The sequence below is a fragment of the Piliocolobus tephrosceles genome, chromosome 5 (genome assembly GCF_002776525.5).
Source record: "Piliocolobus tephrosceles isolate RC106 chromosome 5, ASM277652v3, whole genome shotgun sequence".
Taxonomy (NCBI): Eukaryota; Metazoa; Chordata; class Mammalia; order Primates; family Cercopithecidae; genus Piliocolobus; species Piliocolobus tephrosceles.
Window position 1 is genome coordinate 31,372,771 of NC_045438.1, and position 15,400 is coordinate 31,388,170.

The window sequence follows — 15,400 nt, forward strand, 5'->3', positions numbered from 1 at the left end:
AGAGAGAGAGAGAGAGAGAGAGAGAGAGAGAGAGAGAGAGAGAGAGAAAGAAAGAAAGAAAGAAAGAAAGAAAGCAAGCACAGTAGATTTCAGCTTTTAAGGGTACAGCTTTTCTTTATGTTTAATCTACAAGTTGCCATGATAAAAATGGTATACACAGTAACAGCACTATAATACAGCACTATTGATTTATATGTGTTTTCCTCATATTTTAAGATTGGGTTATCATTATCGTCATATTTGAAGTGCTACAGATATTTAGATTTACTAGGTCCCATATTTACTTAGCATTTTTATCTACTAGGTTTCATTTAAATTACACAAACCCCAAATAGGTAAGAATGTTATTAGAACATAGATTTGTTTTTGCATTTTCTGTACTTAAACAATAATTCCATTGCACACTAGAGCATGCTGCCTAAGTATTATTGTAAGTGTAGGATACTCTCCTCATCTAAGAATTTTACTATCTTTTCAAAAACAAAAATTATGGTGAAAGGTCGGGGTCCAGTTTCATTCTTCTGCATATGGCTAGCCAGTTATCTCAGCACCATTTACTGAATGGAGAGTCCTTTCCCTATTGCTTATTTTTGTCCACTTGGTCAAAAATTATATGGTTGTAGGTGTGTGTATTAGACTGTTCTTGGCATTACTATAAAGAAATGCCAGAGACTGGGTAATTTATATGAAAAGAGGTTTTATTGGCTCATGGTTCTGCAGATTGTACAGGAAGCACAGTGCCAGCATCTGCTTCTGGGGAGGCCTTGGGAAGATTTTACTCATGGCAGAACACGAAGCAGGAGCAGGTGCTTCACATGGCAAAAGCAGGAGCAAGGGAGAATAAGGGGACTGCCACACACTTTTAAATGATCAGATCTTGTGAGAGCTCACTATCGCCAAGAAGCACCAAGCTGTGAAAGCTGCATCCCCATGACCCAAATGCCTCCCACCAGGCCCCCACCTCCAGCGTTGGGTATTACAATTCAACGTGAGATTTGAGTGGGGACAAATATACAAACTATATCAGTGTGCAGCTTTATTTCTGAGTTCTCTATTCTGTTCCATTGGTCTGTGTGTCTGTTTTTGTATCAGTACCATGATGTTTTGGTTACTGTGGACTTACTGTAGTTTGAAGTTGGGTAACATGATGCTGCTGCCTTTGTTGGTTTTTGTGTGTTTGTTTTGTTTTTTGCTTACGATTTTGCTTTGGCTCTGGGGGTTCTTTTCTGGTTCACAAGAATTATAAAATAGTTTTTCTAATTCTGTGAAAAATAACCTTGATAGTTTGGTAGGAATAGCCCTAATCTGTAGGTTATTTTGTTAAGATGGATTAAAGATTTAAACATAAGACCTGGGAACTACAAGAATCAAGATGAAAATGTAGGAAATGCCATTCTAGGCATCAGCCTTAGAAAAGAATTTATGGCTAAGACCTTAAAAGCAATTGCAACAAAAAAGAAAATTGACAGGTGGAACCTAATTAAACTAATGAGCTTCTGCACAGCAAAAGAAACTATCAACAGAGTAAACAGATGACCTACAGAATGGGAGACAGTCCCTGCAAACTGCATCTGACCAAAGATCTAATAAAGGTTAATATCCAGAATGTATAAGGAACTTGAATCAACAGAAAAAAAAAAAAAAACTCCATTAAAAATGAGCAAAGGACATGAACAGATCCAAAAGAAGACATGCAAGCAGTCAAGAAAGATATGAACAAATGTTCAACATTACTCATTATCAGAGAAATGCAAATCAAAACCACAATGAGATACCATCTCATACCAGTCAGAATAGCTATTATTTAAAAAGTCAAAAATAACAGCTGCTGTTGGGGCTCTGGAGAAAAGGGAGCTCTGTACTGTTGGTGGGAATGTAAATTAGTTCAGCCACTGTGGAAAGCAGTTTGGAGATTTCTCAAAGAATTCAAAACAGACCTACCATCTGATCCAGCAACCGCATTACTAACTATATACCCAAAGGAGAAGAAATTGTTAAAAGACATGTGCGCTCGTATGTTCATGATAGCGCTATTCACAATAGCAAAGACATGGAATCAGCATAGTTGCCCATCAGTGATGGGTTAGATAAAGAAAATATGGTACATATATACCATAGAATGCTACACAGCCATAAAAAGAACAAAATCATATATTTTGCAGCAACATGGATGCAGCTGGAGGTCATTATCCTAAGCAAGTTAAGGCAGGAACAGAAAATCAAATACTGCATATTCTCACTTTTAAAGGGAAGTTAAATATTTGGTATACATAAAGATGGCAACAACAGACACTGGGGGCTACTACAGCTGGGAAACAGGGAGAGGGAAAGGGCTGAAAACTACCTATTGGGTGTTACGCTAATCACCTGGGTGACAGGATCATTTGTACCCCAAACCTCAGCATTACCTAATATACCCATGTAACAAACCTGCACATGTACCCCCTGAATCTAAAGTAACCCTTGAAATTATTTTTTTAATAAAAAATAAAAATAAAAGTGATACATTTGGAACACGCCCAGTACAACCACAGGACAGCAAAGCAGAGGAAATTCGAGGTATCAGCTTTCAGTATAAAATCAAAGTGATGTGTTTCAGAACAGCTTTTGAGGTTGACTTGATTTTCTAGTTGACTTTTTTAGTATTCCTCTTGATATTCAGAACATTATAATTAAGAGTCAGTTTCTTTCACTTTTGTTATATACATATATATTTATATACTTTTGATATATATTGTATATAAAATAGATTATTAGGAAAAAGAATATTGGTTTCTTCAAAGAATCAATTAAGTAAAGAGGGTAATATTTTTAAGACCCTTCTTCCTAGTGGTTGCACTTCATGAATTAATAATTCTGGAACTTTTGCTGTTTATTTTATGTTACTTTTTAATGTATGTTCCCCTACAAAGTAAGCTTCAGAAAAATGAATGCAAAAGTCCCATGGGCTGAGCATGGTGGCTCATGCCTGTAATCCCAGCACTTTGGGAGGCCTAGACAGGTGGATCACCTGAGATCGGATTTCGAGACCAGCCTGACCAACATGGAAAAACCCCATCTCTACTAAAAATACAAAATTAGCCAGGCATGGTGGAGCACGCCTATAATCCCAGCCTGTAATCCCAGCTACTTGGGAGGCTCGGGCAGGAGAATCGCTTGAACCCAGGAGATGGAGGTTGCAGTGAGCTGAGATCGTGCCATTGCATTCCAGCCTGGGCAACAAGAGTGAAACTCTGTCTCAAAAAAAAAAAAAAGTCCTTTGTGTATATTAAAAGGAGATGGTTTTGCCACAAACTGTAGTTAAGGCAAACAGTTAAATTTACTACTGACCAAAAGTAGAGATTATTACATTATTTAATTTAATTATACAACATATAGAAAGTTTTTTAGTGTAGTACTTTTCTAATAGATGTGACTATTGGGAGTGTATTTTGAAATACATATCACATATAGCAAAAAGAAAAGGAAAACAATCCTATTTTTAAAATTACATTGCAATATATACATATGTAAATATAAATACATATATTCGCTGTGATAGCATCCAAAATGGCCCCCATGAAGCCCCACCTCCTGATATTCTCAACTCTGTTCTCTCCACATTGTGCCATTGTTGGTCCATGTGACCAATATCATGTGAAAGAAGAGATGCCACTTCTGTGATTAGGTTTTCAAAGACTGTGGCTTACATCCAAGTTGCCTCGTTCTTTCTCTCATGTGCTTTCTCTCTCAGTATCATTGCTCTAGGAGAAGCCAGATGACATTTATGAAAGTTTTTCTAGCATCCTACAGAATGGAGGCCTGGCAACAACCATGAGTGAGCTGAGAAACAGATTTTCTCCAGCCCTACCCGAGCCTTGAGATGATGGCAGCCCTGGGGACAAGTTAACTACAACTTTACAAAGGCCCTGATTCAGAACAACTCCACTAAGCCAGTCCCGGATCCTGACCCTCAGAAACTCTATAAGGTAATAAATCTTTGTTGTTTTAATATATTAGTTTGGGGGCAATTCATTACACCACAAGGGAGACCTACCATAGTTGTCAATGTTGAGCAGAAAAGAAACATTTAGAATTCTTTTGAAGTTTTTAATAATTCAAGCCTATCACCAACACATCGATATGTTTTCTGTTTTACATTGAAATTATATGAGAGTATGAAGACTTGCTCTGTGGATTTCTGTTTCTAAATACATTATGGGTTTTCTTATTTTCTATTAGGTCTTGAAAAAAAGCAAATATCAGTTAATGTCACCCAAAAGCACAAGGGATTTTACTCAAATATTTCTTGGATGATATAGTACCTTTTAGGAAAAACATCTGCCACAAAAATGTTTGTCTCAAAATGATGTTTTGCTGGCATAGATCACTGCTGCAAGTGCCTTGCTGTCCTGTGCAGAGGGACATGCTTTGCACAGTGCATGGCTGCTATTGGTGCTATGTCATTGTCCATCATCACAGTACTATGATATTAGTGCTCAGAGTCTATTAGTCACTTTGCGAGATGTTTTGGCTTAAATGATGTTCTTTGTTTCACTGAATTGTGTAATGTCAAGAGATTCTGCTGTTACTAAAATAGAACACATAATGCTAGATTAAATACCTAATTTCTTAAAATGGGACTCTCTGATTTTCTAATTCCAGAGGAATTCAATGATCTAATGGTTTCACTATCAATCCATCAGCAATCCTTCTCTAAGAGTGTCTGTTGGAGTCTTGGGGACCCAGACCAGCTGAATATTCTTACCAGGTAAGCCTTTTGTTGAAGCTTCAGATTATGGTAGAAAACAGTAGTGGTGGAGAGAGGAACAGGAATGGTCTTTGATTCGTTTGCCAGGGCTGCCTAACAAAGTACCATGAACTGGGTGACTTAAACAACAGAAATGTATTTCTCACAGTTTTGGAGGCTGGAAATCCAAGATTAAGGTGTTGGCAGGGTTGGTTTCTTCTGAGGGCCTCTCTCCTTTAGCTTGTAAAGAGTTGTCTTTCCTTTGTGTCTTCATATGGTCTCCCTTTGTGCCTGTTGTGCCCTACTCACCTCTTCTTTTATGAACACCAGTCATATTGAATTAGGGTCCATCCTAATGACCTTACGTTACCTCTTTAAAGACCCTGTCTCCAAATACAATCACATTCTGAGGTACTTCAACATGTAAATTTTTGGGAGACATTATTCAAACCGCAAGAGAATCAAAATGCATTGTTTAGGTAAAAAACTAAAAGAGCAAACAAATAAAATCTTTGGAAATTTTCAACAGAGCTGAATAAGTGATATGTATTGTAATAAAAGTGGTAACAAGAGCAGCCTCCTTGTAAGTAAATTTTATGATAGTTCTGATATGTTTTTTACCCGTAGTTTTTATTTCTTCTGCATAAAAGATTTGTAATACTTATTTGATATAATTAGCTCACTTCCAAGAAAGACCAATGTTCAAATACAGTTTTTTATAAAATCTACATTAACAGATAATTTATTAAGCTTATATTATCTGGTGTGTGTGTGTGTTTGTCTAAATAAAGAGAAATCAGTAATTCACTTATACTAGAGAACAATATTAACCCAGATCAATCTTTCTTTTCTTATCCATCATTTTTTAAATTATCCCAAGTAAAAAACAGAAAATGTCAATATTCTACCAACTTAATAAGTATACAATAGGTGCTATAACTATTAGCATTATTCTTTTTGCTTGTGCTGTGATCCCTGATGAAGCATTTGATGCCTGGTCTTTCTCATACAACCTCCCAAACAGAGTTACTGTTAAGACAGGTCCGGATGTTGGCTTCAGACTAAACAAGCGTCCATCAGTTGACACCTGATTAAAACAAAAATGTAGGCAAAGGCTACATTCAAGTTATACAATACCATAACTCACTTTAAAAATTTACTCTAACACAATGAAGAAACAAAAATGCTGGCCAAATTGTGTTGTATCAGAAAAATTTGAAATGTTGCCGAGTATGAGAAAAATTGGAGCTATGAAACTGGCACTGATTCATTTATTATTGAGATGACTGTAATCAATAACTGACACTGATTCATTTATTATTGAGATGACTGTAATCAATATCTTCTACTTTACTTACTTGTGGAGGCGCCGTAAGAGTTAATAAACACAAACCAGTGGATTTGGCAGTATACAGAAGAGAAACCTAGTCCTGTCAGACAAAATAAATGCTCCCCACAGTTGCTCCTCACAATGGCCTGAAGCAATTGACTAAGAGGGGTTTGAACTGAGCATCTGTCATCTCCTGTCTCTTGCTCACCACAACCACCTCATCATTCCATTGTCCTCCCTCACCCCAGCAGTGGTTTCTACCAGGAACGGGGAGTGAGAGGAGAACTTGCAGGAAGTCAGCGGAAGAATGTGGCTGGGCAGAGCACATGTGCAGCAAGGGATTATTTCTGAACTTTAAAAAGTTTTTGCTTTTTTGCCAACATCAACCACTGTCGAATTCTCTCTTTTTCAGCTTTTCCTTGTCTCTTTTCCTTCTACCGTCACACAGAGCCTTGACTCACTCGATGAGAGGGACTCCTTTCAACTTCCCTAGGCCATCATTTCCCAGTGATCCTAATGGGCTCCAGTGGGACTGGTTCTGAAACTACTCTCATTGAATCTTCTTTCTACTTGGAAGACCTTAAACTCTGTATAATCCCCAAAATAAGATATATATCTTTTTATTCTCAAGGACACACTAATTACTATGTTAAGAATTCCCAGTCAAGAAATGCAGCCTGCTCAATGTCCTTCATGATCCCCAAGGACAATCTAGCCCTTTCCAAATGGAAATTTTTATGATATTTGTAAGCACTTGAGCAGGTTTTTATATCAAAAAGTGCTTCCTCTTACATGAAACTAATTGGTAATATTCAAAGATTCTTACCTGAAATTCTCCAGGTGCAAGCTGATTTTCACTCAGCAACACCTCAGGAAAGACATACTGGGTTCCGAAAGTGCCACTGAGGGAGAACATTTCAAACCTGGTAGAAGCTGTTTCAACTGAGTCACCGCAAGTGTTTAAATTAGTCGTTTTACACTTCAACAAGGTACAAATCTAGGGAAGTCATGAAAACCAGTAAGTCATAAGAAAGTCATGTGGGATTTGTTAATTTGCTTGATTTAATCATTTCATGGTGTATACACATATCAAAATATCACATCATACACTGTAAAGATATATAATTTTCATTCGTTAATGACAATAAAGCTAGGGTAAATTTTAAAGATAAAAATAGAATAAAATAATTAAATAAAATGCTAGATGCTCTTTAAAAAAACATGAGAAAGTCAACTGAAATATTCTCTTGATCTAGAAAAATGTCTATGCCACTTTATTTGGTAAAATAATGTTGCTTTTTCATTAGAGTCATCCAGCTTATTGTGGAATAATTAATACAACTAATAATAAAAATAAAGGACTTTAAGCCCCAGTGCCTCCTGCAATTCACTGTCAAAAAGATCAGCCACGTAAAAGCAATCAGATCCTTGGCCTATAGCCATGAACAACTATATCTTCAATATTCTCAAGTTACTAATGATTTTAATCATCAAGAATTTAATAATTTAGGCACCTGTGTAAATCCTATCTTATTGCCTGTTTCACACAATAAAAGAGCTTCAGAGTTGTAATGAACCCCAGAGTTGACCTAGAGGCAACCCTGTAATCTGGAAAAGTCATATCCTCTATATCTGTGCAAGAACTGAAACACTTCTCCGTTAAGTTTTTTTTTCCACTATAGTATGTAGCTATTGAATATAAAATCTAAGTATGTGAGTCATCTCACCATGCAGATGAAAAGTTTCCAAAAGGAGATCCATATTCATTTAATGCCATCTGTACGGCATATTCCAAGTCACCTTCATTTCTTGCTTGACTAAAGCAGTAGCCACTAATTGGTCTCATTGTTTCCACTTTGCAGATGGAAAGTAATCACTTCAGTGCAAGCATATTAAGATGGGATAGAAGTAACTTTCAGGTAAAGGTAGAATGAACACATGCTTCAATTTTATTTTCTACAATCCTTCAAAAAGAACACTAATTTTTTAGCCCACAAAGATTGGAAAATAGGAGGATAGACCACAGCACAGTTTTAAAAACTAGGATGTTGATAGAAAAAGTAGTAACTGATTAAGCAGACCTAAGAAAGCCAAGTCCTAAACTAACAGTAGAAAGAGCCAAGAATCAACCCTATCTACACTGCAAAGCACTCAAAGATTTAATCACTGGGACGCTCTGTACCTAGAGCTAGGAGTAAAGTTGTGGCAGTCAAAGGAAAAAAAATGAGCAGAAAGTTGTGAAGGATGCCTTGGATACTAAGTCCTCCAAAAAATTGGGTAACTGATCCTCCCCTACTCCAGTAAATAACTGACAATGTTTCCAGAAGGGGTAAAGTGGATGTTCTTTAGATGAAAGTTTAAGAGACATAGTTGAAGGGGATTACCTGAATAAATAACACTGAATGTTGAAAACGTTCCCCCTCAACCCCCAACCACACCTTGCAAGGCCATTTTCCCTACTTGGCTCCCTAATGCTGCCAGCAGGGATTTATCTTTCAGGAATAGGGTTGCCAGTTAAAACACAGGGCAAGACTCCCAGTTAAATTTGAAGTTCAGATACGCAACAAATAATTTTTTAGTATAAGTATGTCTTAAATATTGAATGGGACATTCTTACACTTTAAAAAAAAAAAATGTTTATCTGGGCTACAAGCAGTGACTCCTGCCTGTAATCCCAGCACTTTGGGAGGCTGAGGCAGGTGGATCACTTGAGGTCAAGAGTTCGAGACCAGCCTGGCCAACATGGTGAAACCCCCATCTGTACCAGACATATAAAAAATTAGCTGGATGTGGTGGCATGCACCTAATCCCAGCTACTGGGGAGGTTGAGGCAGGAGAATTGTTTGAACCCAGAAGGCAGAGGTTGCAGTGAGTGGAGATCATGCCATTGCACTCCAGCCTTGGCAACAGAGAGAGACTATCTCAACCAAAAAAAAAAAAAAAGCTTATCTGAACTTCAAATTTACCTGGAGATCCTGTATTTTTATTTCCTAAACTAGACAACTGATTCAAGAAAGAAATTAGAAGAATCTTGAAAACTGCAAGACATGACCATCCCAAGAGGAAGTCTCTAAAGACACTTACCTTAGATTTCCCCCCAGCAAAAGGTCCAGCTAGGTCATTCTATCATGAAGCTCAAAATTGACAAGTGTTACTCACATGCTCAGAATTTTCTTTGAGTTTTTGGTAATCCCCAAGAGTTATCAGATATGTGAGAGAAACTTATTGCATGAAAAAGCAAATAAAAAAGCAGATAAAAGCAACTTAAAGGAAGCAGGGGGAAGGAGCTTCAATAAGAAGTTTTCTAAATAGCCTCAGAGAAAGAAGAAAAAATAATACATGCACAAAACAACAAGTGTTGAAGAAAAAGTAAAACTCAGAAGACAAGAAAAAAGAGTTCTTGAAAATTATGAACATGTTAACAAAAATAAAAGATTCAGTATAAGATTTGGAAGATCAAGAGGAGGAAATCTCTCAGAAAGTAGAGGGAAAAAATAAAGTAGTAAAAAATAGGATAGAAAGTGTCAGAAAATTAGAGCACCAATCCAAGAGGCAAAAGATCCCAATAATAAGAGTTTCAGAAAAAGAGAAAAAGAAAATGGAAAGGAAGAAACTGCATGCATTCTGGGGAAGGTGCAGAATGAGGAATATGCATACAGAGAATCAAGAATCAGAAGAACTTCAGAATTCTCAACAGCAACATAAGATGTGAGGATATAATATATTCACAACCCTGAAGAAAAGTTATAACCACCTTTGAGTTCCATGCCCAGGGAAATACTTAACTAAAATTAAGTATTAAGTATCTGAAAGGCACTTTCAGACTGGTAAGTCTCAAAAATCTTGCATCCCAATCACTCTCTTTCTGGAAACTGTTAACAACAAGAAAGAGGGCACAAGCCCAAAACAAGGAGGACGGGGAACAGAAAACAGGAAATCCACACCGGGAAGTCGTAAAAAAAAATCTGTACCACGAGGATAAAGGGAGATTCCAGGATGACTCCTATCATGTACAAGGCATGGAGAGCAGCCAGTTCAGATTAGAGCAACGTAACTAGACAGCGTTGACTCCAACAGAAGAAAGGAGCAAATAAAGGTAGAAGGAGAAAAACAGAGAACCCAAAGCAAGTTAATAGCTAAGAGAGCATTCCTAGGATGACAGTAAAGGAAATCTCAATATGACAGCTGTGCAGAAGGACTAGAGGGAAACCAGTGCAGAGAAAGGTTATTATTTTTAGCTCGAGATAATCTTATGAAAATGATATTGTGGGAAAATTATTCTGAGATGCCGTTGGAAGATTTGGGGTTTTAACAAAAAGTCAAAGAAAATTAACTAAATTTTAAAAAATAAGGCAATTAATAACTTTAAGAAAAACAAAGAAAAAATATAAAAGCAGTAAGTTTGCAATGACATTGATATAAACAAAATTATGCATATTCACTATAGAATGCTTAGAAAATCTGTGTAGCAAGATAGGGGTTTATTTCACTTTTACCTCTCTTTGTTTCTCTTCACTTGGATTGGAGGTGGCTTTTGGTGATAATCAAGATTTTTAAAGCATAATATATCATCACAGTTAGACTATGAAAAATTATAAATACAATATTATACCAAAATTCCTTATCTTCAATACCAAAATCCAAAATCCTCTGAAAATAAAAGATTTTTGTAACCCACTGGCACATTGGCATTAAGACCTAACTTGAATTAACGTAAGGCTATAACATTTTTATTCAAGCTATTTAAGGTGAATAGTCCCATGTTTTCCAATGGATATATTAATATGCTTGATTCTGGGTATTTTCCCAGACTCTGCTGGTAATATCAAGTAATATGTATTATTATCTTTAAATAGAAAGATTCCAAAACATAAGTGGTACCGATCGTTTAAATGGAATATCACTGTCTAGCAAGATAAACAGAAAGCTTGGTTTTACTTAACAAAGCTAACCTACCTCACAACACTAAGAAAGAACTTCCCACAACTCTCTTTAGGTAGGAGGTAAGACTCTGGGGGAGGCAAAAAGGTAGGAAAAGTTAGAGGAGGCAGGAAGGAAAAGGAGGGAAGAAGAGCTAAGAGATTACCCTCTTGTTTTGTGACCAACCTTTTTTAACTTAAAAATAATACATCACAATTTATACTTCAATTATAAAAATTTATATAGCAATATAATACCACATGTATGTCACATATATAAGGCTACATATGTTAATATACCATATAATATACCATAATATACCATATAATTCATTTAATTTCCACTTGTTGGACATTTTGTACCTGTGTTCATGATACTATTTTTCCCCCTTTCCTCCAGCACCTTGGAACACTGAGTAGGAGTATTAATTCCTCCTATATTTTATTTTATTTTGAGACAGAGTCTCACTCTTTTGCCTAGGCTGGAGTGCAGTGGCACAATTTCAGCTCACTGCAACCTCCATCTCCCAGGATCAAGCAATTCTCCCACCTCGACCTCCCAAGTAGCTGGGATTGCAGGTGCCTGCCACCACGCCTGGCTAATTCTTGTATTTTTAGTAGAGACAGGGTTTCACCGTGTTGGACAGGCTGGTCACGAACTCCTGATCTCAGGTAATCTGCCCACTTTGACCTCCCAAAGTGCTGGGATTACAGGCCACCACACCTGGCCTGATTCCTCTCATATTTTATATATTTTTTCTTTTGTAGCTCTTTCTCCTAGACCTACAAAGGTCTAGGAGAAACACACACACACACACACACACACACATTTCTCCTGACCATGAGTCTCTGGTAAGCCCTTGTCTTGCTTCTCTTCTTCTTGTCTCAGATAAGACTTCTTGGGGAAAAAAATACATTCGCTTCCCTTTGACTTTTCAACCCAGTATAATCTGCCCATCATCCTATCATTATGAGCTCAGAAAATTCTGCCAAAATTATACTCAAAAATGCTAATAATGGTCAACGTATTGCATTAATACACCTCACGATTTCCTTCTTCCAAGAGTCTCTACTTCCTTGCATCTACCAGATGTTCTCTTTTTAAATTTTCTTTTATTTCTCAATTGTATTTGCAGGTTTCTTGTCCTCTGTCCTTTCCTGCCCCAAATACCGAAGCTCCCAAAGGTTCTACCTTGTCAATAGTTCTTTATTGTCAGTACAGTCTCCTTTTTAGTGTCATTCACTCTTGTGTGCTTAATCGTCCCTTGTATTTTGCTGATTCTCGAAACAATATTTCTAATTCTAGTACCTCCGTTAAGCATCAAACCAAAAAGTATTCAACAGCCAACTGGCTGGGTCCAGCTGAATGTCTCGTAAGTACTTCAAAACCATCGTATCTATAACTGAACTCAGCCTCTACCCAGTGTCAACCAGTCTGCTCCTCTCTTGCCTCCTGATCTGTCAGAGGCATCTCACCCACCCAGCCATTCTTGCCAGAAACCTGCCACATTCTGGACTCTTCATTCCGCTTTCCTGTTCCACATCAAATTAGCCACTGAGTTCCATTTTCTAAATATTTCTAGACTCCATGCTCTGCTTTTATTCCGACAAACACAATCTTGGTCCAGACCCTTAATAAGACTATTTTAATAATCTAGTCTTTTGGGTCTTTGCTCCATCATCTACAGAGTAGTAAAAATGATATACTCAAAGGCAGATCTGACCACATCATTCCCTCACTGGACCACTTCCACCAGCTGACCATCACCTGCAGAATAAAAGCTGAATCTTAAGTGTGCTAGGTAAGATCCTGCAGGACAGGATGTTGCCTCCAGGCTTATTTCCCACCAACCCCAGCTTCTCAAGCTATGCCTTAGTAGCACTGACCTGCTTGATTTTCCCTGCAGACCCTGCTCCTGCCTGCATCCACACCCTTGTTCATGCTCTTCACACCACAAAGAATCCCCTCCTCCTCTTTTTCACCTGGATAATAACATCAGCTCCAGAAACTTCCCTGCATTCCCAAATTAATCTAAGTGGAGCTCTTTAGTACTCCTGCAGCAAAATGTGCATTCTATAGACTATCACATGCCAACCTATGCTGAAATTATCTGTTCAAATGTCTTTCTCCATTACTAATTCCTCAAGAGGAGAATTTATGCTTATTTATCTTCATATCATTAACACTAAATAAATACCTGGCATATAGTAGGCCTTCACGTGCTAAAATGAACAAGTATTGATAGAGTAATTATCATAGAGGAAACAAAATACTGTGCAGTTGGCATAATTTCAGCATTCAAGGGGTTCTCAGTCTCAAATAGGTATGTGAATACTATGACATAATATGTCTTTGATAAAGCTAAGCACATGGTGTTCTGGGAGCACACAAAGGAGGTACTTAACTCAGCTGGGGAGGTAGGAGTAGCTCCTTGGGAAATATCCAGGCAGACTCCTTGGTGAAGATAACACCTGAAAAGTGCTAGGAAAATGAGTAGGTGGGGCTCGCCATGGATAAAGGACCAAACAATCTGTGCAAACACCTCGAGGTTCTGCAGGTGCTAGCAAATAGGAAATAGGAAAGTATCTCAATATTGCAGAAGACCAGGATATATGTAAGTAGAAGTGAAATTAGAGGATAGAGAATAGGAAGGAACCACATATCTAGACTTTGTGTGTCTTTCATGTTCAGAAATTTGATTTGTCAATTAGAAGTCAGTGAAGAATTTTAAGCCAGACAGTATTATAATCAAAAACAGCTTCTTGTGATTTCTGTAACTGCAGTGTAGGGAACTGACTGGATGGAGCTGAGATTGTCAGACTGTCAACAGGAAGCTCTGTTAAGTGAGATAAGATGAGGGCCAGACCAAGGAAGAGAAGAGTAGAATTAGAGGACCATGGAGGCCACTTGTGAGCGTGAGAGATTGGATCTTTGCCGTAATAAATCATTCCATTGAACAGTCTTGGTGGTCAACTCCATTCATGTCCAGGATATACTTAGCATCAAACTCTTTATAAAGCAAGATAGGCATTTGTGAACATGTAGGGAAAATGGTGTGTTCAGGAGGAAATAAAACAGGTTTTCAATGAACTGTTATAATTATCTGTAATTTAAATATTTATTTTTAATACTGCTACTGTAAGTAAATGTTCTGCCTTTCCCCAATCAGCTTAAAATTGAACTGACATCTAAGATTTCAAGATTTAGCAAATAGGCCAGGCATGGTGGCTCATCCCTGTAATCTCAACACTTTGGGAGGCTAAGGTGGGCGGATCGCCTGAGCTCAGGGAGTTCAAGACCGCCCTGGCCAATATGGTGAAACCCAGTCTCTACTAAAATACAAAAAAAAAAAAATTAACCAGGCATGGTGGCACTTGCCTAGTCCCAGCTAGTTGGGAGGCGGAGGCATGAGAATTGTGTGCCACTGCACTCCAGCTTGGGCTACAGAGTGAGACTCTGTCTCAAAAAAAAAAAAAAAAGAAAGAAAAAAAGATGCAGCAAATAAATTTAGCCTATATTTATAGGCTTTCCAGCTCAAGTTGAATTTCAGGTAAACAACAAAAGTTTTAGGATGCATAAATCCCCAAAAGCGGGATATGCTTATACTAAAAAATCATTCATTATTTATCTAAAATGTATATTTAATTGAGTGTCTTTATTTTATCCAGTAACTCTTCTGACATTAAAATATTACCTGTAGATAATAGCGCCCTTCCACAGTGTGCAGTCCATCAAACGCCCCTAGGGCGTACACTTCATCTGCTAGGTTGTCAGACATCTTGTAGCTTAGATGGCAGCAGAGATCTTTCTGACAAACTGTGTAATTTCCTGCAACTCCTGCGAGCTTCACAAAAGTGAATTCATCGAAAAAGACAGTGCCCTTAAATTCCTGGTTTCCTGACGAGAGCGGCTCTATACTGCTGGCATAGGAAGTCCAATTCACAACTACAGAGTGGGATGGGTGGGATTCCAGTTGTGAGAGGAGGAGTCTTCCCTCTTCTGTCTTCATATCGTAATGAAATGCTCTTGAAGAACTGGGGGCATAGATGCCACTTCCTGGAAGTAATAAGTTGAAAATATCATTTGAAATGGGAAAGTAAAAAGGGAAAGTAAAAAGGGAAAGTAAAAAGCACACACACACATACACACACCCACACCCACATACGTGCATGTATACACACCACACACCCACACCCACATATGCACACATTTATACACATATACCTACACACATACACACATATACATGTGCATACACAATCTATACACACAGCTATATACATACACATATAGCTACCTATACACACAGCTATATACGTACACACATACACAATACACACACATACATGTGCACACACATACACATACACACATATATACACACATACACAGATGCATGCAATTGATTGTTATTACTGTTT

The 15,400-nt window shown here is 37.6% G+C and overlaps 1 protein-coding gene across 5 annotated transcripts in view; it reads right to left on the reverse strand.

Moving 5' to 3' along the window:
- Window positions 1–3,349: 3,349 nt before the first annotated feature.
- VNN1 (vanin 1) overlaps window positions 3,350–15,400 on the reverse strand; it is a 38,225-nt gene continuing 26,174 nt past the window's right edge. For 4 of the 5 annotated variants that reach the window (XM_023230590.1, XM_023230589.1, XM_023230592.1 and 1 more), the window contains 3 exons: window positions 14,674–15,035; window positions 6,886–7,056; window positions 3,350–5,816 (listed from right to left, as the gene is read on the reverse strand). In XM_023230590.1, the coding sequence (XP_023086358.1) occupies window positions 5,634–5,816; window positions 6,886–7,056; window positions 14,674–15,035 (716 nt within the window). In that variant the 3' untranslated portion in view covers window positions 3,350–5,633. Of the gene's footprint in view, window positions 5,817–6,885; window positions 7,057–7,786; window positions 7,936–14,673; window positions 15,036–15,400 lie in introns of all 5 variants that reach the window. The other variant, XR_002735361.2, reaches the window with a different exon arrangement.